At 40.8% G+C, this 23,391-nt stretch overlaps 1 protein-coding gene across 22 annotated transcripts in view; it reads right to left on the bottom strand.

Annotated features, from left to right (window-relative positions):
- Positions 1 to 2,056: 2,056 nt before the first annotated feature.
- The window catches only part of cacna1aa (calcium channel, voltage-dependent, P/Q type, alpha 1A subunit, a), a 92,880-nt gene continuing 71,545 nt past the window's right edge, over positions 2,057 to 23,391 (bottom strand). For 5 of the 22 annotated variants that reach the window (XM_023957643.2, XM_078951495.1, XM_078951489.1 and 2 more), the window contains 10 exons: positions 21,716 to 21,821; positions 21,278 to 21,385; positions 18,502 to 18,602; positions 16,839 to 16,954; positions 16,603 to 16,735; positions 14,984 to 15,097; positions 13,961 to 13,999; positions 11,675 to 11,891; positions 7,838 to 8,121; positions 2,057 to 5,960 (listed from right to left, as the gene is read on the bottom strand). In XM_023957643.2, the coding sequence (XP_023813411.1) occupies positions 5,181 to 5,960; positions 7,838 to 8,121; positions 11,675 to 11,891; positions 13,961 to 13,999; positions 14,984 to 15,097; positions 16,603 to 16,735; positions 16,839 to 16,954; positions 18,502 to 18,602; positions 21,278 to 21,385; positions 21,716 to 21,821 (1,998 nt within the window). In that variant the 3' untranslated portion in view covers positions 2,057 to 5,180. The remainder of the gene's footprint in view (positions 5,961 to 7,837; positions 8,122 to 11,674; positions 11,892 to 13,960; positions 14,000 to 14,983; positions 15,098 to 16,602; positions 16,736 to 16,838; positions 16,955 to 18,501; positions 18,603 to 21,277; positions 21,386 to 21,715; positions 21,822 to 23,391) is intronic. The other 17 variants (XM_078951488.1, XM_078951487.1, XM_078951492.1 and 14 more) reach the window with 14 other exon arrangements.

Here is a 23,391-nt window from a genome sequence, read left to right on the forward strand (position 1 = left end):
GCATGGCAGCTTGTCCTTGTGCAGAAATGAGAGCAAAACAAGCCTCAAGTCTCACCATCTACCGACAAAACTGTTGATATTTTTTGGTTCTTTTGGTCTTTAGAAGAGGAGATGCAGGTCAAATCTCATGGCAAGTTGTTAGCCAAACTGTACAACAGTGAACTAGGTCATGCAGTTCACAGCAGCTGTTTAGCAGTGTCGTGCAAAACAATTTAAACCAGGAAGACGAAATGCATAGAGACGGGAAAGTCCTGCCAGTCCTCTGAATATGACATAATGAAGAGCACCTGTATCCTTTCACGACACCATATTTATCCATTTTATCACATTTTCTTATACAATTCATCGTCAATATTGGTTCATTTTGAACAATCTGATTCGATCCGATCATTGACAGTAAATGAGAAGTGGACTGAACAACCCCTTCCACCTGGGTTCCACACAGGAAGTACCCACAGGTCGCAAGTCATCATGTCCGTCATTCTTGCTCCGCTACCCTTTATTAACATGTTCTTGCTAATCCTAATTTTTTTTCAAGATATTTTGCTGTAGTGCAAGTTATTCAAGTTATAAACTGACCAATCAGAAGCCTCAACAAAAGTAGATGACCTTGCGTTGAACTTTTGAAGCGTTTGATTGACAGTTTCTCCTGACTGGAGAAAGTGGTTGTCATAGAAATGTAGACGGAGTCTATGTAGGACGGAGTCCTGCCAGGTTGGACGGCTGCTCTGTCTGCTGTGGCTCATTTAATTTACACACTTATTCCTTCTGGCTAAACACAGGCATACTGGACGTTTTATTTGTTTATTTGTTGGACGCATACCTCCATGTATTCATGTCTGTGTGCACGAGGAGGTAACTAGTCGGAGTGAAGTCTTCTATAGATACTGCAAATTTGTATAGATTTGATTAAGACTTGTAAAAAAAAGAAATGTAGATGGACCAATTACGGCTTACTGAGGGCGTCTGGTTCCAAAATGGCGACAGACATCTTGGAAAAAACTGAATTGACTTCATTTGTTTGAAACTGGAGGTAAGGCGTTTTCTATCACATGCCATTCATCCAGTTTTATATTATACAGTCAATGGATCCAATTCCCTGACTTAAAATTGATCCAGGACATCTTTAGCCAAATATTCAACCAGTATGACTCAGAGATAAATATCTGGTACTGCACAGTGTAGGTGAAATTTTCCAGATTCCTTGTGTTTCTTGCAAGATGATCAAGTGTAAAGTAAATATATGCACCAAAACCTCTGTCCCGATGGGAGGACAGTGAACAGACCTCGTTGCGGGTGGGTAGGGTCCTCCATCATCAAGTACCCCACCCACCCGCAACAAGGTCTATTCACTGTCCTCCCCATGGGACGGAGGTACAGGAGTGTGAAGTGCAGGACCACAGGATTCAGGAACTCCTCTTTCCCTCTGCCATCAGGCTCCTTCTCAGCTGACAGGAGTCTGGAACAACAAACAGCACCTTTGCACATTCTCACTGTTTATTATAACTGCTCTTACAACGTAATATTTAACATCCATGTGTATCAAACTGTTTAACTTATAAAGTCTCTTTTGCACAGTTATTCACAGCTGAGTTGCACAATAGCTAATTTTTATCTAGGTTTAGTCATTTACTGATGCATAGTTGTATTTTCTGTTATGTGCGAATGTTTCAGATATCTTGTATTTATCCTACCCTATCTTTCTTTTATTTCATTGAACCTTTAACCTTTTGGCATTCAGAGCAGACAGCAAAGTAAGCATTTCATTGTACAGGGAAAAGCGTTTTCTTACATGTTTATGAAAATAAACCCCTTTAAATCCTTGAAAAAATCAAGTTGACAGGAATTGGTGGCAAAGCCATTCAATCTTTTCTTGTTTTCTTTACAAGGTTTTGGTTTGCTGGATAAACCTTTGGAATCCTCCTTTTCATGTCTTCTACATGAGTTCCAAACATATCCTGGTGGACCAAAAAGCTCAGTGTGAAAGTGCATGTAAACTCATGCAAGTTTCTATGTTTCATTCACAAAAAAAAAACAAAAAAACCCCACACAAAAGTAGTTTGCATTCTCTCTGGATTTTTATTCTTTAGGAAGAGTTCTGTTTGGAATTACAAAATGCACTGGTAGAAATAGCGGTGAGACTGGCGAGTGCAACAGGAAAAAGTGTGAGAGACGGAGAAAGAGGGGAGTGACTGAGAGATCAAAGGTCCAACAGCCAGTTTGAACAAGTTCATCAACAGGTTTTGCTAACCCCTGCATCCCTTGACCCTCTCATCCAAAGAAAAAAGGGAAATTATACCATCTTTTAAACTGCATGTTCTTTTCTTCTTTTCTTTTTTTCAATGCATTAAAGACGGTTATTTTTAGTGGCATCAAGAACATGGATGTGGTGTGTCTCAACCCCAACAAACAGAAGAAAAGAAACAGGACTGACTTTAAAAGTCTCTTCTATTTTATATTCTTTTTTCCCCCCCTTTTTTAACATTTTTTTTGTTCTTAAAAATATAGAAGGAAAAAAGAAACACTGCTTGAAAAACATCTATTTATATCTTTTTTTTTTATTTCTCTGAATTAATTAATGTGCTTTTCTTTTTATGTCCTGAAGATGACATTTAACCCACGGTGTGGCATGCACATTGCACATGCATTTCTGGAACTAGATTTTTATTATTTCATTTATTTATAATTCTTTTTTCTTATTTTTTATAATCTTTTGTACTTAAAAAAAACCCTTAGCGACTTTACATTGCTTTTTAAAGACGTGTGTGGTTACTCAGCGTGTTAGTGGATGTTGCTGCAGCATGTACACAAAGATGGAAAGTGAATGTTCGGACCTTTGCAGGTTTCATTCATGGGAAGATTAGCACACTTACACACACACACACCCACACACACACATTTGTACATTATCAAAATGATGTGACAGAACAATTTCAGAGATTTTTGGAGACAAATCTAAATTAAAGTGAGAACATCAGAAACACATTCAAACGTGAACATCCATACTAACAACAACAAAAAAAAAATAGTGACACACCGTAACCAGGAGCTACAAACAAACCAGTCTGATTTTAAGTGTAGTTAAGTGAAAAGTACTCATCTGTGACATTCCACTAAGGCTGGAAAGACACTAGTAGGCAGTTTTTTTTTCCATGTCTACTTTTCTTGTCATTGCATTCTCTGGTCAACGTGTGATAGGCCTCCAGGTAAAATGTAACTACAGTTATTTTAAGAAACGACGTTGGGGCTGACAGTGCTGTGACCAGTGTTAGTTGAGGCACACAGAAAAATACACCAATAGAAATCAGAGGAGTGAAACACACTCAGAAAATGTGATATATATATTTTCATATCATTTCTCCAACCTGTCGGACCTGTGCTACAGTGAGGTTCCATCCCCTGCTTTTTACCAAAGCATCATCACAGGTGATTTCTGCAAGTTTCCTTTGTCCCACATCGCCACCTGTAGGTAAGAAGTGTTAATGACACTGCACACCCAAGCGGCCTAAACTTCAATTTCCAGACAGTTGGAGGTCCATCAGGGTTGGATAAACGATTAACTGGTAATAAAGCAAAAGCAAACAAAACGAAAATACATCAATCTCATTCTCACAATCATTGCTTTGATTATATTCAGTCATTAACAAAGAAAGAAAAAGTCAAAACAAACATTAAAGAGTTTCTCTCCTTTCTGTGCCTCTCTATTGGTCTCCTCCTCTCTCATGTTTGAACCCCAAACCCTGGAAGACTTGACGGTGTTGCTGATTTAGACTTCACTGTCGCCTCATGAGGGAAAGAAAGAAAGTTTATACCCTGCTACCCATTAAAATAATGTCTGAATTACAGTCTTGGTTACAAAAAGGTACTTCCACTAAAAAAATATGTGCAATTCCAGCTGGGTAAGTGGCAGGCATTTGGCACAGCAAAAATAGACGCGCAAGCAAAAAGGAATTCCGCAGAGATCCACCACTAAACTATCTAATCCCACCCATAGCCCTCAATTGTCGGCTTTTTAGTGCACGTAAAAAAAAGAACTTTCTTTAAACATTTTAGGAATTGTGAGAGGAATGCCATTCGGAGCTCAAAGAGAGAAACAGAGAGCTTTTTATTTTTTTTTACTAAAAAGAGAGAAACTCTCACAGACGACAAGAAAATAGGGCAGATAGAGGCGTTTTCCTCTGGACAGTCGATTCATCGTTGACATTTTTCATTTGTATCATTCATGCAGGATTTCAAAGGGTGTACAACTCTGCAAGTCTAAAAAAAATAAATAATAATAAATCGAAGCTGTGTGGGGTGCAACAAAAGATTTAAGCTTCCATGTTTTGAAGAAGAGGAGGAGGAAGAAGAAGAAGCAGCTGCAGGAGTAGAAGAAATGCTGCAGAAAAGAGTTTCTGGTTCGTTGTTCCTGAAACCCATCTCCATTTTTTTGTCCTTCTTTTGATCCTGGATTGAGTTTTTTTAGACATCCCCTTTCCTCTTGATTTTGACAAAGTGACTTGTCAGCTTATTTGCAACACCCCCACCCACTAAGCCTTCTCACATTATACAGGTGGAGGCTCCTTGACAGTTTATTTAAAAACAGATGATAAAACTCATCGATATTCGGTTGGTGGCTGGGAGGGTTGGATTTCAATCTCTAGTTTTTTTCTCCAGCCAACTCAAGAGAAGTTAGCCCGTAGAAACAAAAGGAAAGAATAAGAAACCAAAATAAGAGGTTGCTCCTTTGTCTCTGACTTTAAAGTGTCTTTAATCGAGTTGCAACTCTTGACATCTTGTTAGTGGCTGTAGCTCGTTGCCAGAGGCATGAATAAGACACAAAGAATAGTGTCCATCACTCCGTCCACTGCTATAGAACTGGAATTTCAGCATGGTCTCTTTTGGCATCAAGCAATGATGGCCGACAACACCAGCAGAACTCAGAGGCTGGCACCGTGTCGTCGTTTTTCCAGATCCTGCCTTAACGCTTTTGCTCCATCCCGACATTCACACACAACCCCGCCTCCCTGGGGACACCCATAGAAACGGAGGCGAGGAAAATAAAAATAAGAATAGACGACAAAGAAAAGTTGTGGTTTCCCTTGGCAGTCACTGCTCTGGCTCAGAGCTTTCTTTTTTTCTTTCGCTCCAGGTATCGATATTTTTCCCCCCTCCATGTGTCCATCCCACATTCCCAGAGGCTAGCACCAATCATCTTCCTCCGTTTCACTGTAGGGTTCGTGCAGGCCTTTGCGGGGACCCCTGGGGTGCCCGGCTGGATGGGGAACCTTCTGAGGCCCGGTGTGTGGGGGTCCATGGAGGTGTGTGAGAGGCGATGAAGCTCGGTAACCGTTGGGCAGACGGCGCTGAGCGACGGGCTGGACCTGGCTCTGCACAGGCCCGGTCAGGGCAGTGGTGGGAGGGGGCGCGTGGCGTCCAGGCGAGGTGCGCGTGCCCTGTGGGTGGGGATTGTTCACAGGGTGGGGCTGCGGAGGAGGAAGGGGGTGGGGAATGTGAGGCTGCGGTTGTGTGGGGGGTGGCAGTGGGTGGTTGGCCAGAACATGAGGGTGGGGGTTTCCACCCTGCATGGGGTTTGGCTCATAGGCAGGCGGTTCATGGTGCTGCTCATAATCCTGGTTGTAAAAGCAGCCGTCCCCTTCAGCTGAGCCCCCTCCTCCACCTGCGTCTCCCCAGCGGGGCGGTGGGTGATGACCCTGGCGGGGAGCGCCATGATGAGTCATCGGGAGGCCGGCAGGGGGAGGGCCCTGGATTTGAGGGGGCTCTGGAGAAAAGTGACGAGGGGCAGGGGGTCTGCTCTGGGGCCCCCCAGGAGGCGCGGGCATGGCCTTTCGGACTACAGGGGAGTACGTGACGTGGGGCCGAGGGGTGGAAGGTGTCTGAGGCAGCTGTCGGCGGCCCCGCCGCGGCGTACTGGTCCCCGAGGTGGATGGGACCGGACTCCCGCTGACCGAACTACTGCCCTACACGAAAAGTGAAAAAGCAAATAAAAAGAACGAACCACAAATTCACCGACAGAACACACAGAGGAAAGGATGGAAAAAGAGGGCATGAACCACGAAGAGAGTCCAGAGAGACGAGAACAAGAGCCGCAGCAACAGGGAGCATAAAAGCACCGGTCATGATTGAAGTGGAGGAGAGAAAAAGACATCAAATAAGAGCAGAAAAGCATGGAGAAGTGGATTCCAAAGAGCAGCATACAGAGAGAAGCAACATGTCACGCAGAAGAAAGAAAACAAGACAGGAGAAAAGAAGAAGGAAAAGGTTTCATTTTAAGACCAGTAAATGCAGAACATGCAGGGTAAAAAGGTTGACAAAATGCACATGAAATGTGTTTGATTGACACAAAATATTGTTTTGTGTTTTCACATTTCTCTAAATCAGCTGATATTACTAAAAGTGAGGAATTTTCAACAGACCTTTTCTCTTCTTTTCAATGTTTTCTGTATTTGAACCGAGAACACATCATTGGACCCTTCAAAAATGCTTCATTTAGCTTAAGTAAAATAAATTTAGCAATTACTCAGCAAAAGAATAAGCTCAGTCATTGTTTTACTTAAAGACCCACTCTGATAGAAATAGTGTTTTTGGTGTTTTTAACATGTTCTTGTGACAGTTTTCTGATCAAGGAGAACACATGTTAAGAAAATCAAGCTCTACTTTTTTTTTTTGTTTATTAAAATTATTGTGAATCACCAGCAGGTGAAAAAAATTTGTTGGAAAAAGAGTTTATTTGTGATGAAGAAAATACGGGCCACAAGGTCCTTGCTCTGAGCTCTCATCAACGGGGAGGGGAAAGGGTGGGTGGGGTTGCTCTGTCCCTATAGTCCAGCCCATATCCCAGATGCAAAATTTGAATGAACTACTGCCGCTCTGCAGAAACTATGTTCTAGAAAACGACAAAGGTTTTCTGATTTTGGCTAAAAATGGCACAAACATCATTAGAAGACCACTGGGAACGCATTTGCAATAGATCAAAGGATGATCAGAGTGGGACTTTTAGTAAAATAAATTAATGACTCATGGAATTTATATTGCAACAAGGAAACGCTGATCAAAGGAAAAAGTTGGAAACAAAGTAGGAAATATAACCATAATCTTAATTTACTTTTTAGTTTAAAAAATATTTTCTGAAACCAAAAAAAAAGAACAGACCCATTACATTTTACATAAACTCTGATTATGTCAGCGTTCTTTTAGCAAGCACGTAGAAAAAATCAAACCTCTCAAGAAGGTAACTTAGTGGATGCTATTTAGATGAGAAAGGAGTTCACCATGGTAACTATCTAAAATTTACATTTATTGCATATTTGTTTCTTCTTTTTTTTAACAGAGGGAAGAGAGAGGGAAAAATGTGAAAGCGGGGGTAGAAGAAAATGAAAGAAAGAGATAGGGGGAGAAAGTGGGGGAATACAAGTGCTGAGTTGCTAACTTTAGTAGGTTATGATTTTAGGCACGTAACATTTATGCTGCATCTGCTGGAAACACAAATGTTACATCCAAAGGTGAAATTCTGACATAAGCGGAAGACATCTGCCCATCAATACACTGTGGGTTAGGAACAGGTTAGGATGCATATTTGTTAACTAAGTGGTGATCACAAACATTCATCTTTGAATTTGCATTATTAGAATTCAGAATAATGCAAACTGCTTGTCGAGGCATGAATAATGACATTTCATGATGTAAAACATATTTTCTTCTTTAAAGTTGCATACATATTAGCCATACTGAATGTGGGTAATGTTCTTAGTGAACTGACTCTCCTGCAGTCTGACTGCTTTCAGATCAAAAGGGCTTCCGATCTGACCTCGCGTGCACACGCTGACCCAGAACCCACCTGTCTGTGTGTTATGCACTTGCGGCCCTCGCTGGGCGATCTCGACCAGCGGCGGTCCCTTTCCCTCTCCTGCTCGCGCTCCTGCTCTCTGTCTCGGGAGTGCCTGTGTCCGTACTCTCCCCCTCGCTCTGCTACATTGTGCTCCTTGTCCAGGGAGCCGTGGTGGTGGTGATGGTGGTGGTGGTGTTTGCGGTCTTTGGACCGGCCCCTGTCACGGTCACGGTCCTTCTCTTTTGATGCAAGGTCACTAGACTGCGTGTTGGTACTCAAGTCTGTGCCCAGGCCTGAAGACAAAGGAGGATTTCATGCTTTATGAAAGGACTCAGTAATCTGTAATCCAGGGCTACAAATTAAGATAGGATAAAGATATTTTATTTTTACATTTTTTTATTTTATTTTAATTTTTATAGGAAAACCATTAAACTGTAGACACCATCATCACACTATTCCTTTATTCTCTCCCTTTATCCCTTTAGTCTTGGCAGGTTTTGTCTGTTTTTCAGTTTACCTTCATATTTTAACACTTTAAAATGCTTTACAGGTCATTTTAGAATTCGAGGAAATTTTACGTCTCCCCCCTCACATTTCAAATAGTAGTCTCTGACTAAATTGACTTGTCTTGAGACCAAATCTACAAAAATAAGAGGAAAAGAATGCTTGACAAAAGTTTTACCAATACCAAAGAAGTCTGTATGGAATTTGCCATTTTTTTCTCTTGCTCTACCTCCCCATGTGATATTCTTAAATAGAACAGTTAAAATTACCTTTACATTTTTTTTTTAAATGTTGAACTGTAACACTTGAAGGTCACTTTACTTTGCTGCTGCCGCAGACAGCAGAATTTCCCCATCGGGAGATAAATAAAGTTTTCTCTCATCTTATCTGTCAAATGAAGAGCTCGAATAATGACTTTGTCTTCAACATGGCTGACTGTGTGTCGGGTGGGACACACTTTTAGCAAGAAATATGTCTGCCAGGAGCATGCACAAACTCTCTCCACATCCTGTGTACAGTAGTGCAGACTAAAAGCTCCACTCTGGGCATAAAGAACTGTTCCATGTTCTGACTATCTGACTTATGTTCTCATTAGGATTTTCTGTTTCACACATAAACATTACAAAAAAAGAAAAAAAAAGACCTCTTTAAGTCTGCCACTGCCACTCTGTCCCAAGCCCGGATAACAAAAGAGGAGGGGTGAGTGAGACTTTATGGTGGCAACCACAAATATGTCACAAAAAAGGAAATAAAAATAAGTAAATAAATAAGTTCATAAAAGGAAAGGGGGTCACAAACATCAGCCAGTATGCGTTATTCTGTGAGAGTCATGAATGTGAACCCCAAATTAGAAATGATTTGGATGAAAATGTTTCAAGATCCACTAACTCTAAAACTGAAAGTTTAACTTGATGGTGGCGCTACAGCAAAGGTCTTATCATCACCCAAACCAATAGGGTTCAAACTCTTGTTGTCATTAATGTTGTCAATAAATTTTAGAAGATTTGTATGAAAACATTTCAAAATACATTAATTTTAATTTAAAAGTCTGACCTGATGGTGGCGCTAGAGAACAGGTCAACCCACTGATCTGTTTCATTATCAAGGGGTTATTTATGTATTCAACAAATAAACAATGTGCCTGACACAAAAACACTTGGATAACAATTTTACGTTAATTCTTTTCTGAAGGCAAATAACCCTGGGTTCAAATTGACCCCAAGGGTGAAATGTGTGAGTGATATTTGAGGATAATATGAGGCTTAAGTGTTAATGTTAAAAAAGTTGCATTTAACTTTGTTCTTTATAAAACGTCCACATGTATATTTATTAAAGTTATACTATGTTCTTTCTAGGTTAAAAAAGGGTTCGTTAAACATTTAAGGGCTTTGCACAATAGAACAATAGAAGGTCTTGTGTGTTGTCAAAACAGAAGATGTCTGGACCTGGGGCCTGTTTCAGAAATGAGGTTCAACCAACTCTGAGGTTGAACTTGAACTCTGAATTGGTCAATCGGGAGATTAACAACTTTGAGTTTTCTGTTTCAGAGAAGCTGATCGGAGTTAGGTCAATCAACTCTGAGTGGACTGATTCGGAGGTAAGCGAGCGCACCGCGACTATAAGAAGCCATTATCAATGGAGCGCAGATATCACGAGTCACCATGGCAACCGTGAAAAAAAAGAGGTCTGCGTATTTTTCGCCAGCTGAACTTGACGTGCTGCTGCAGAGTTACAGTGAATATGAACACATATTCCGGAAGAAAAGCAACACCGCTGCATTTGCAAAACAGAGACAGTTAGCGTGGGAAAACATAGCTGCTCAAGTTAATGCCTAAGTTTGCATTTAAATCATTGTTATAAAATATTGACTGTAATAACTTTTTAAATAGCGTAAGGACTGAAATAAAAAATGGCGATATTAAGGTGTACTTTTGAAGTGTTATTCCTGGTGTAAATGCATGAAATGCTGCATAGTGTACAGAACCAATCTGGGGGGGGGGGGGAATGCATTTAACGTCGGTAATGTTTAGAGGACTTTTTTGTTAACCTTCCCCTCTTGCAAACGTTGATCAGTTTAATATTAATACATGCAATTGTGATTTTAAAAGTGAACTTTTGTCTACTGTTGAACCTTTCGCTGCGCGAAGACTTCTCCTTTCTTTTCTCTCGTCTTTCCGACCGACCGTGGTCAGAGGCGCAGGGGAGATTTCCTTCAGGGCCGAAGGGAATTCTCCTTCGGGGTTCACTTCCCGTTCGAAACCCTCAACCTCCAGAGCGGATTAAGAATGACTGCAAAACAGTTATTCTGGGAATGACACCTTCTCTTTATTTAACTAAGTGCTCCGTCCTCCGAACACACAATATATTCCACGCACACACCTCCGCTCCGTGCCCCCCCCCCCATCTGCACCTGCAATCGCCCCTCCCCTTGTCTCTCGTGGCTCGCACCCCGCTCAGCACACACACACTGCAACACTACCCTTGTATTGATCAAGTGGTATAGGTTTATATGGGATTAAGAAAGTAAGCAGTGCTAGCAAATTGTGTTTCCAAAAAGTAATTGTTACATTAATCTAATTCAATGTCCCTGATTTCATTTTCATGTAGATGCAATCCTGCAGGAATTAAAAGAACATGGCAGCATCTAAAATGAAGTATAAAAACATAATTCAATCAGGTCAAATTAGAGCATGTCATGGGTGTAGGCTTTGTTGACAATATTTGACATATGAAACATCAACATAGCAATACATATCTAATGTTGTTTTCATTGTATATATGGAATTGACTGCAACGAAAAACGGTAACGCTCAAACAAAAACGTATGGGGAAATTACAAAAAATCGAGTCTTCTCAAAATCCTCACACGACGTAAATGTAATTCTCTACGAATTAATGCAGCCTCCTCGTCTATTGGGTCCTCCAAAACAGGACAAGCCATTCTTGTCACTTGTCTCTGTGTGACGGAAATTTGGGCAATAAAGGTTAAAGCGAAAAATACCGCTTCGTCTTTAAAAAGGGGAGGGGACCGGCAGAAACTTTGAGTTTGGAGAATAAAACCTGCTCCCGACCAGGTTAGGTTCACAGCGTAAGTAACCATGGACACTGACTCCGAGTATAAGTTACCTCTCTTTCAGAAACGGGTTTGACTTACTCTGCTTTCTCTGGTTTAACAAACCTCCCATTCTGAAACGGAAAACCCAGGGTTTCCCTGATTCCACGGTTAACGCACTCAGAGTTTACACTTAACCTCCTTTCTGAAACAGGCCCCTGATCAGGACAGTAGCAGGGACAAAAAAAAGACATCTCCTTCTGATGTGAAAGGATCTTATTGATCCCCACCTGTGTCGGCGTCGTTGTAGCGGCATAGCGACCTCTCAGATGCCCGATGGCTTCTGTCTTTTCTCCGGTGTCCGTGTCTGGAAGCTCTGCCCTCCTCAGGTATCGGCCTCTCGATGCTGTATTCGTCGCCCCCTCCCTTACCTCTGTGACCCCTCCCGGACCTGCTGTGGCCCAGCGATGAGGCAGAGCGTTTCATTGGGCTGTTGTCGTGGATTGTCTAGGAGGGAAAAGAGAGAAAACCACCACACGATGGAAGGAGAGGTTTTTTGTTTGACTTTCATATTGTTGTTGTTGTTTTATTTTCCGTAAGCGATGGAGCAGGAGGCAATAAGAATAATGAATGGGGTCTGCTTTTATGCAACTTTAACAGGCAGATTCTGACAATTTAACCCAGTTTGCACATTTCCATAAATAAAAAAGAGAATCCGGTATGCCTTTTATAAGGAATGAAAGCAAAAAAAACCTAAATTTGATCTGTTTTTGTTAGATTTAGCAATTGCTGAGTCTACATCTTCTTTCCATGTACTGTAAAAACAAAGAAAGAAAGACTAAAATATATTTTTAAGATAAAAACTCCACCTTCAGCAAATGCATTTATTTTAATTTTATGAAATTACATACTAGAAATCTATTTCTCTCTTAGCGCAGACATTTAGCTAACCCTTTTGAATGTAAGTTATAATTGCAATAAAAATGCAAGAGAAATTATACAAAATGTCAACATTCAAATGCTTATTTTAGTATTTTTGTGTCCTCTTTTTTGTTTCTTTTCAATGTGCTGAATTTGTCCCCATTTTTTTTCTCAAGTCTTGCTAAATTATGATTTGATCCAAATATTGCAAATATGCAAATATTTTCTTAAAAACTACTGGAAGACCTTAAATGCAAATGAACTTTTAATTTAGTGCAGTTTGATGTCATATACTGTAAACACTTTTATTTATTTTTCTTTTTTTTTTTATAAAACAATATCATAACTATTAGTGCACTTCAGTAACCCTGTTACTTCTTAAAAAGGGAAACTATTTTGGAAAGAAACATAAATAAAATTGTCAACTCTGATTAAAAGACAGAAATGCAAGAATTAAGGAAAAGTTACATGCTGGCATCAACAAGTCCACAACGCTATCCAATCATTAAAGACCCACTCCGATTAAAATCATATTTTTGGTGATTTTAATATGTTCGTGTGGCTTTTTTCTAATGATGGAGGACATATATGTTAAAAAATTAAGCTTAAAATTGCATTTCTGAGTATTTCAAATCAAAAAATGCCGTTTAAAAAATGTCTTTGTAATGTAGAAAATGGTAATGCTATATTGGGGCTGTGAGGGGCTGTAAGCTAACGCGAGAGCGTGGAAACAGATGGGTGACGGGAAGTGGGGGCGTGCTTGCTCTGCATCAACATTTTCACCCACAACTCAGAGGGGAATCTCTACTGAACTCCTGCCGCTCTGCAGAAACTTGTATTAGAAAACAACACAGGTTTTAGATTTTGCCTACAAACGGCATAATCATGATTAAAAGACCACTGGGAGGGATTTTACACCAGACAGGGGTGGGTCTTTAACACCAAGATATTCCATCAAGGTGTTGCATTCAAGGACGCACAAACATTTTCCACTTCTACGTGCTTCAGTACAGCCATGCATGGGCTTTGGGGTGGTTCTTCATCTATTCCTTCTACATCGTTGAAGCCCCATGCTCTAAAGGGGAACAACCACGATTCAAGAAGTCGCTAAACTGGCTACAAAACAATTTAGTTCAAATGAGGTTTTTTTTTTTTTTAGCAATAAATGAGTTAATGCACATGTGTATGAGTCAGCAGGTTTTCTGTCACTGTACTCCTTCACACATTCACACCTAGTTGAAAAGACAAAACAAACTTGCATGCAAGTAACTGGGATTCGATTCAGATGGGATACTATTGGCAGTTCTGCAATAGTCAAGCACACAGGCATGAAAACACAAAGCAATGAAGCACAGGCAGCAGCTGAGCAAAGAGGCACGGAAAGTCACGGAAAATCAGAGACGGTATCTTCTGAGTTCAGCCTAATTCCCAACTTATTCTGGCAAATGCATCAATACACGGACATTACAGAGATCAGGTTAAAAAATTAGGCTGGCTGGCAGGTCAGAGTTCATGCTGTCAAACATGACAAAAAATAAAAAGAACGTTTCCCCTAGAAAATATAGACACGACAAAAAATGAGAAAAAAAAACATTTAGGAGGAGCAAAACAGAAAAACACAGAAGGGGGAGAGGACAGAAAGACAGGGTACATACACTGAGATTACTGCCACGGTGCTTCCCTTTTCTCCGCTGCTGTATGAGCACAGAGAGGACACACACACAAGCCACAAATACACCAAAAGTATGGTCACAAGTGGAGCAAACACATGAAGGGGAGAAGGGAAAGAAGCAAAGGATGACACCAAACACAGACGAGAAGTAAAAATGTTAGTTTAAACCAAACAGAAGGATGGAGACAAGAAAGAGGAACAGAAAGAGAAGGAGGGACAGAAGACACAAGAAGGTCGGATTAGACATTGAAGCAGCAGTGAAGGTGAAAGAGAGACACTTACCACCAATACTGGGAGTGGTTTTCACCACAACAGCGTTCTACAGACACCAAAATGCTTCATCGACAGTCACAACGGCAGGGACGACAATTCAAAATATACGCACAAATGGATTTGCACTCACACACACTAACACATTTTATAGAAAGCAACAGTGAGGAAGGAAGGAGACATACAATATGAACCTGACACACACCTAAACACACACACACACACTTGTGCTTTTTCCAGTCCTGCTTACAAAAAAAAGTTATTGAACATCAATTCAAAATGGATTCAAAAGGATTTTCAAAATAAAACTCAAAGAGGGCAGAAAAGTGTTTGCGTGTGTTGTGTGCAGATGACAACCAGAGCACTCACTGAGGAATGGAGAATAATAAATGCATGAAGGTAAGACAACCACAATTTTAAAACCTTCATACAGGTGAAAGATGGGAAGGAATGAAGACAGGCGGGGAAAAATACCACAAAAAGTCTGACTTTGCTTTCCTAGTTTCTGACCCGGTAACAGTCAGGCAAAACATCTCCATGTTTTAGCCAGAGCTGTTGCCTTCAGAACACTTCTTTAACTGTTAACTTGTAGAAATCCCAATGTAAGATCGAAGCCTTGGTATTCAGATGAAATTTAAAGTAATTTAAGAAAAGCTTGAAGTCAAATTTTTACCAAAAAGATGGAGAAAGGAATGGGGAAATACAAAGACAGCGGAGAGGTGAGAATGCTGCTCACTTGGTTGTCGCCTGGGAGGCGGGGCATGGAAGCGGCCCTGCCGTGGCCTTCCATTGGTGGAAAGTGCTCAGTATCCGAGTAACCATCCTGCCCCATCTCTTTCATCTCTACCGTCTGCAAACAGAGCAGGAGAGCAGGAGATGGCTGACATGAGAACGGACAGAGAGCATGGGGACAGATGGAACAGTCTGGAAATGAGGACTTTAAGGAGACAAATGTGATTAGGAGGATCACTTCGCATGGAAATGTATGAGGGACTTTTTGACACTTCTAAGTCCCACTTTTCCCAAAGGAAGGGATGTAAGAACAATCTGTGATGTTGTTTAGATGAGATTTGTTCACACTGAACCAAACTTTGCGTTTGGTTGTCTCTGAACCTTGAGAATATGACTTTTCTTCATCCAAAGGACATGTCTCTCTCATGTAGAAAAACTCAAACGACAATGCTGGCCAAGAGCAGCACCGACAGACTGCGACAGAATATGATGGTTAATAAAGATGACAGTTGCTATGGCAGGTTATTTTGTACAAACCATTATAAAAAACACTTATAGACAAATGGATGTAAATTTTTCATTTGCAAACTACTGCTTAGATGGAGGATTACTTACATTTTCCAGTACAGACTGGCCTAATTATTAGCTTAAATTGAAGAATGCTGCTACCTCCCTAATGAGGCTCAGACTGCTGAAGCACTCCGTGAGGGGTGAAAAGTCAAACAGGAAATGTGAAGAATAATGTCTCTAGAATTGACTGTATATGAAAGCTGGATTGAGCGACACCCCCCCTTCCTCGCGTTCCAAACAGGAAGTAGCCGCTGGTTCCAAGAAGCTAAAATCCCATAGACTGCTATAAAGAAATAAACAGTTATTACTCAGTCATTGTGTTTGTTAGAATAACTATTCTTGGTGTAGTCCCAGTATTAAAATGTTAATCCTACATTTTTTTCATTAAGTTATGAACTGACCAATCAGTGGTCTCACATTGATATTTGAACATCATTGATTGACAGATTCTCTTGAGCCTTTGTTGGGTGCTCAGTAGTTGCCATAGAAACAGTGACTCAGGCCTATTTGGACAAATCACTGCTTATTGACTACATGTGGTTTCAATATGGCAGCGACCAGGTAATAAAAATGGTGACTGAATTGACTTTTTTTAGTAAAGCATTTTCAATGGTGACATCACACTCCCTCAGTCCAGTTCTCATATACAGTCAACGGTTTCTATATAGAAATGCATTCATGCTCATTTAAAGGAAGGAAATTACATAAGTAACACAAACAGTACATGATGTTTGACTGTGGAGAACTAAAACTGGAGGATTTGAATGATCCACTGATGGCAGTGAGGATGGTACAGGGCCTCTGAACGCTTCTGTTTTGCGTTAATTTGGCTTTAATTTCTGGTATGAATAAGTGGATAAACATCAAACATGTGCTCACCGACAACTCCTTCCTAAATTTCCTCAGTTGTAGTGAAGGAAACAAGCTGTCTAATTGATAGGTCACACTTTGATGTGCTTCTTAAATGTGAAAACACAAAAAATGTTGAAAGATCCCTTGTGATGAGAATGCAGTTTACATGCCTAGTGCGCACAGAGTGTGAGTGACGTGTACCTGTGAGTTGCTCATGCCCCGCAGGCCGTCCTCAGCGTGTCCTTCTGGACTCCAGCTGCCAACCTTCTGGGACATGGCCTGAGCACGAGCCGTAACCCACGATTGGCTCTCGGGGATCCCGCCCTCCACTGGTCTGTGACATTCACACCAAAACACAGACACGTCTTCTCGCTTTGATCTCCTCCAAAAGAAATGACCTTAGTCAGAAAGAAACAGACTGAAGGCTTGAAACTCACAGGCTGTTGACGGCATCTGTTTTCTCAGGTGGAGGCAGAGCGTTATTCAGTCCCGGACCACCATCATGGTCGGGAGTAGGTGGCTCCACGCGCTGAAACAGTAATGGCGTTCGATTCTGTTTGAGATATACAACATGGCCATCGCCAGCTATCAGGCAGACTGACGGGATGGAGGGAAGAGGAGCAGAGCAGTAACAAAAAGGAGCAAAGCCAGGCAAACATGATCATGGAGAAGCAGTAAATGTGGAATCAACTCCCCCAGCCAGCAGAAGAAAGGCTGCATTCAGTGACCTACAGAACATGATGTGCTACAAAGATCAATAAGGAAGAGGTAATCTCCCTGGAGCTGGATCACGGGTAAAGATCAGAGATCAATTTAGGCCTCATCTGATGACTAGAACACCGAAAGACACCGCCCCCTGATATGCACAGTTAAAGCAAAACAAGAAATGCTGAACTACAAATAAAAAGATTAGAAAACATGAAAAAATAGTCCTGAAGTCAAGTGAACCCCAAAATAAAGACACTTGAGATGTTACCATGACTTTGATTTATCTGCAGTGCTTTGGCCCCATGCTTTTATGATAGCAAGTGGTAGATTCTAAGGGGCTAGAAGTTGCTGAACTAAGCAGGAACTCATCACTTTGTCACTTTAGTGATGGCAGGAATATACAGACTTAAAGCTTTGTATTATTCATATTGCATTTCATTCGTCCTTGTAGGTTTGGTTTTAAACTACACGGTGGGCCAAAATTTAGAAAATGGTATAGTTATAATCTGCCGGAACAATACCCTACCTTGATATACACACAAATAGACAGAAAAGAATGAAGAAATGTTACAAAAGAAATCATTATTACATTTATTTAAAATTCATCTTTATTATTCCTATTAAAGTAGAGGATAAATCCAGCAGGTAGACTTAAGTATGCGGGTTAAGATGCAAAGAATTATGGAGAAAAAGTAGAATTAGTAGAGCAGAGAGCTACAACAGTTAAAAATAAAATAAAAATAGCTGAGGGTATGTTAGAGTTATGTAGGAGAACATTTTCAAAAAGACGTGCAATGAGGAGGATGCAACTAAATCAAATTTTCTGCTAAGCATCACAAAATTTAGTTTAGTCATTGCAAATTTAGTTAGGAGGAGCTTGAGTTTCTCTGTTTTCCCTTAGAAAATAGCTGATAAGGGTAAAGGTAAAATGCCACTATGCAGTGCTAACAATCCAAGGGTGCAAGCATGGGTGATGGGGGGTTTGTTAAAGCAAGAAAGAAGCCATAGTAGAAACTTTCTGGAGCTGTGACAACACTTGAGTCTAAAAATATTGTTACTTGCTACATACACTCTGTGAAGTCGTTTTTTCCACCATTTTTTTTTCTTTCATGGATTAATGTAGAAATCACTAATTCTAACAGTGTCCACAAGATGGCAGCATTTAATTTAGGGCTCAGGAAGGAGCTGGATCAAATGGTGAAATCTAGTTTTGCCTGTTAGACTGACTGACTGAATGGGGACTCCTCCCTGATTTCCAGAGAGGCTGTCACAGCCCAGGCAAGGAGAAGTGAAGCTACACACCTGTACTTTTTTTTTTCAGCGTGTCAGTCTGCCTTTTGTTTTAAAAGATCAGGTGCAGGCAGCATGTAACCCCACAAGAGACTATAATACCTGCTCGTCACGGAGAGCCTGGGAGCGTTTGATCTTGCTCTGCCGGTAATACTCCATGATCATCATGGCAGCATATATTTTTCCCACTGTTAGGTCTGTTGCTGCGGAGAGGAAAACACGTTTTCCAGAAGAATTAAAGCCACTCTGCGGACTCTGAGCACCAAGACCAGCAGACTAAAGCTACGTACACACTGCCCTCAGTAATGCGAGTTCAATCGGCCACTTCCAATGAAAAAAAGCATGTAATCGTGCATTTTGGGCATCCATGCAAAACTCTTGCATTCACAGGTAAAGTAGCTGTACTACTGTAGTAGTAACTGTTTTTGGGCTTTACGTACAAAATGATGCCAGTCAAACCAATCTGGGACTCGGTTTTGGTAATGGCATATCGATGGCACCCCTTTTAACTCATGGAACCATTTAAAAATTGATCACGGAGGAGAAATATAAGGGTATGTACGAGATTTGTGCCGCTTCGACATTTCGCACCAAGCCACTTCCAGCTGTAGGTTGCGAACATGCGCTAGTAAACAGTAGAAAAAGAAGAAGAAGCCTCTCGCTGCTTGTCCAGTGTGAGCACCATGGGCGTTCAAAAACGCCCGGTGTGTACGTAGCTTAAGACTTTTACCTCTCCGTAACATGCATATGAAAAAAAAGCACAAAACAATAAACATCATATTTCGAAGAAGTGAATACAATTCAGGTCGCACACTTCATCATGCTACAAAACTCACATTGTTTGCATGTGTGGTATTATTACAGTGGAATTAATAGTAACAATGCATGGGAAGTGACATTCATATTACACGTGACTTATGTTGTAATGAATGACAGTCTGTTAGCGCTTATGAATGTATTCTAAAGCAGGACAGTAAAGTATAAAGAGCCTATTTATGATGTTGTTCACCTTTCGACACATTCCTTCAGCGAATCATCTGTCACTGATTTACACAGGTGGTTTGGCAAAGATTTATACACCAGATGCCCTTCCTCACACATTTTTATCTTGGCTGGGGACCGGCACATGGAAACGCAGGTTTGGGCCCGCTTGTGGCTATGTAGCTCAACGGGTCTTGCTCAAGGACCCACACTGGAGGAAGCTCATTGCGCCTCCTGGGAAATGAACCCTGGTTTCCCATGGAGCAGGCCTACACACAGCCAACTGGGCCATCCAGCCGCCATGACCAACACCATGATGTGGGTAGAAATAGAATTCACCAAGCAACTCTTCATAAAGTTAGCAGCAAGCTTGCTATATAGTGCGATTACAAAGAGACAAACACAAAAGTCAGTGAATATCTGATTCGTCCACTTTGCTTGTTTCTCTCTGTTTTACAGGCTTCAGTCAGAAAACAAAATGTCATACGAAAAACGATCTGATTGGCTGACACACATTTTGAAATCATTTTGAAAGGTGTTACTGTTTTGGTAAGTTTTGGCTGCAGGAACCTTTTCCAGTGCATGGCCACTTTGGGAACACTAAAGGGCACTGTATTTAAAATGAATGTAAAGCAGCTGCATTGACTGAACAAATGCGATTACACAAATGTTGCCTGTTGAAGTATCAGGCTGGGGCTAGATACCAGATATTTAATGTGGGGCTGAACAGAAAGGAGGGATGAATTGTCGTTCCTATTCTCAAAAAAACATTTGATTCTTCAGTTTGTGCACCTGGACACACTGAAAGATGCTTGTCTCGGTCACATGACACGATACTAACAATCCCGTCTTGTGAAGCTGGATTTTCTGCAGCGACACAGCAAAACAAAAGTACCGGACTACTTTTAAGAACACTCATTGTCTCCTTTTCCCGACCTTGCTTAGGAAAAAAAGACCTAATGGCTCAAACTGATTTTGGTAAGCTAAATTCCTATGCACTTTTTAAAATGTGTTTTATACCGGCCTGTAAAAGGATTGTTTGCTGTAAAATCGATCCATGGTGATAAAAAAACTCATGACCTTCTGGTCTACAGAACTGACTCTTAGGAGCAAAAAAGACTTCCACAGAGAGTTTGTCTTTAAGTCTTTGGTTTTAGAGACAGAGAGATTAGGGTCTAGATCAGGCTTGTTCAAATCCAGGCCTTGAGGGCCAGTGTCCAACATGTTTTCCAATCATCCTGCCATTGAAGCTCCTTATTGGCTAAACACACTGATCCAGGTAATCTGCGGCACATAAGGCAGGATTTCTGGACAACCAGCTGGACCCGTGGTAAATGAACGTTTTCTAACTGGTAAAATCTCTTGTACTGTTATTTTTAGCAGGAAACCCTGCTTAGACCTGGACCAGGGGATTCTGAGTTAATACTAATTGGGCACATTTGACCCAGGTAACCATTAGTGAAAATGACATGTATAGCTGGGATACAAATAGATTTGTAGATTTTAACGATCAAGGTTTGGCAGCATTGGTCGAGGTGGCTGTAACCTCTGATCAGAAATTCAAGGGTTTGGTGTGCTCGCTCACGTATCGAAGAGTTCCTGGGCAAGACACTGAACCCCACATTGCTCCTGGTGGTTATAGGTTGGCACCATCATTGTGCGAATGTGTGTGAGTGAATGGGACTGTGACTGTAAAATGCCTTGAGCCTTCAAGGAAGGTGGAAAAGCGCTATGTAAGTAATTATGTGCAACCATTTTTAATGTTTACATTTTTATGGATGTACATGCCTTGTCTAATGTGCTTTTTCTTTATTAGAAATCCTCATAAATCAATCATACATTGTGTTAAGTGAATCCATGTTGGAATCGTGGTCAACTAAAACCATCCAGAACTTACACTTGTGTGGTGTGACCAGCAAGTCTAAGGTCTTCTGGGAGAGGTTAGGCCAAATCGCCATCATCTCTTTCCTCAGCTCTGAATCCATCTGGTGCTTGTCGATCCCGCCTGAGCAAATTCAGAACAAAAACGAGTGCATGCACATACACGGATGTATGGATACCAGCATCCAAATTGATGGTGACAAATGAAGAAAACATACGAAGACACAAATTTGATCATTCACACCCATCAAGGTTGGTTTAAATAAGGTAAGAGACAGAAAAAAACAGAAAAAAAGACAATAGATTAGTTTATTTGAGTCTTCGGGTCTTCCATTTGGTCAATGATCTACAACCAAATGGCAATAGATTTCAGAAAATACAAAATCATATCTTTAAAATAAAAATGAAAAGATAATACGCTACAGAGTAAATACAGATTCCAAATTGAACATACCCTTAGCAATCTTAATATCCAGAGCTGTGCGAATCAGAGCCATGAGAGTGGAGTTAAAGTGGACCGTGTTGTCATCAGCCACCGGCAGGTCCATACGGAGCAGTCTCTGCAAAAAGCCAGCCAGGGCGAGTGGTGAAAACATTGGGGAGTAAGTGGAGTGTGCAAGGGACCCCCAGGTGAAAAAGGAGAGGGGTGCCACTTTAAGAGGAGAGGAAATAGGGCAGGGGTCTTACAGGAGCTGTGCACATCATTTCTACCAAGCCTGGACTACAGAGTATGGTCAAACAGTCAAAAGGGGTTCAGCCTTTTTAAAGCACCTAAAAGTACATGTCCAAATGTTCTCTAATTGAATCAGTCATCACAAGTTTGATCATTATTACGAGGGCATGTGGAGATGTTAGGACGTTTAAGATGAATCATCTTTTACATGAAAAGGATTCAGTCTTCTCTGATTAAGTAAATACTTAAGGAAGCATTGGACCTCCTTCAACCTTAAGAAAATGTGTTTTTATAGAATTCAGGATTTTTTTGGGATCAAGCAGCACAAACAAAAGAGGAGTGGTTGACCATACCTTGTCTATCTGTCTGCCTGAAATGACTCACAACAATTTAAATCTCAGTTTCTCAGTATTTACACATTTAATTCGTATATTCACATATTAAAAAGTCTTGGTTTGTCTTTTTCATTTTAAACATTTCTTGAGATTATTGTAGAGTACAAAATCTCTTAGGCTATGTCTGAATTCCCATCCTAATCCCTAACTAATAAAAAGCTATATAGTGCGAGACTATGTAGTGCTCTGGATTTTAAAAGCAATTCCGACACCATGCTCACTACTTTGTTTATTGTACACGGTGAATATGACGTCACAGATTTCATGAAGTGAAAATCTAATCAATATGAGCATTTCATGACAAACTACTTATTAATACACTGTGTTATGACGATGAAAAAATTGATGGTTTATTAAAAATACTTTTTTTTTTTGCAAAAATTGTTTAAATGCAATGCATTGTGATCTATATTCACCAATCTAGTGAGCATCGATGCACACTGATTTTATGCAGAGACCTCCAGGAAATTTCAAGAATTTGGAATTGTAGATTCAGACAGCACTACAAAATGGCGAACGCACTATATAGTGCACTATGTGGCGAGTGGTGAAGGAATTCGGACACAGCCTAAGTGTGGCTCATGCTGTTGAGCCTTCTATGGCTAAATCTTGGCAGAGACTGAGCAGCAGCTCCCTCTAGAGGTTTGGAGGTTTACACGAAAACTGACAGAGACCCAAAAGTAAACCAACGAATCAAAATCAAACTGACTGATTGCTCTAAGGAGGAAAGTTTGTAGTTTTCATTCGTTGGTTTGATACTTTGAAGGTCTTGTGGACTATTTCGCTAAAATTCGGAGAGACACAAACTTACAGCGTGATGTTCGTGTTGTTCGGCGACAAAAAATGACACGTAAAATCATTGGCAACCTAGCATTCAAAGGATCATGCAACGCCCCCCCCCAATTCTATTTGATTGCAGGCTCTTTAATCCATCCTCCCCCAAAATCCTCCTTACACATCCCGCCCCCATGCAGCATGCAAAACTAACATGCATTACAAGACAAGCGGCCATGCAGCATTTCAAAGAAAACATTTTCTGTTAGCATCATTAAAATGACTTTG

Source organism: Oryzias latipes, chromosome 8 (assembly GCF_053564925.1).
Source record: "Oryzias latipes strain Hd-rR chromosome 8, Olatipes_Hd-rR_3.1".
Taxonomy (NCBI): Eukaryota; Metazoa; Chordata; class Actinopteri; order Beloniformes; family Adrianichthyidae; genus Oryzias; species Oryzias latipes.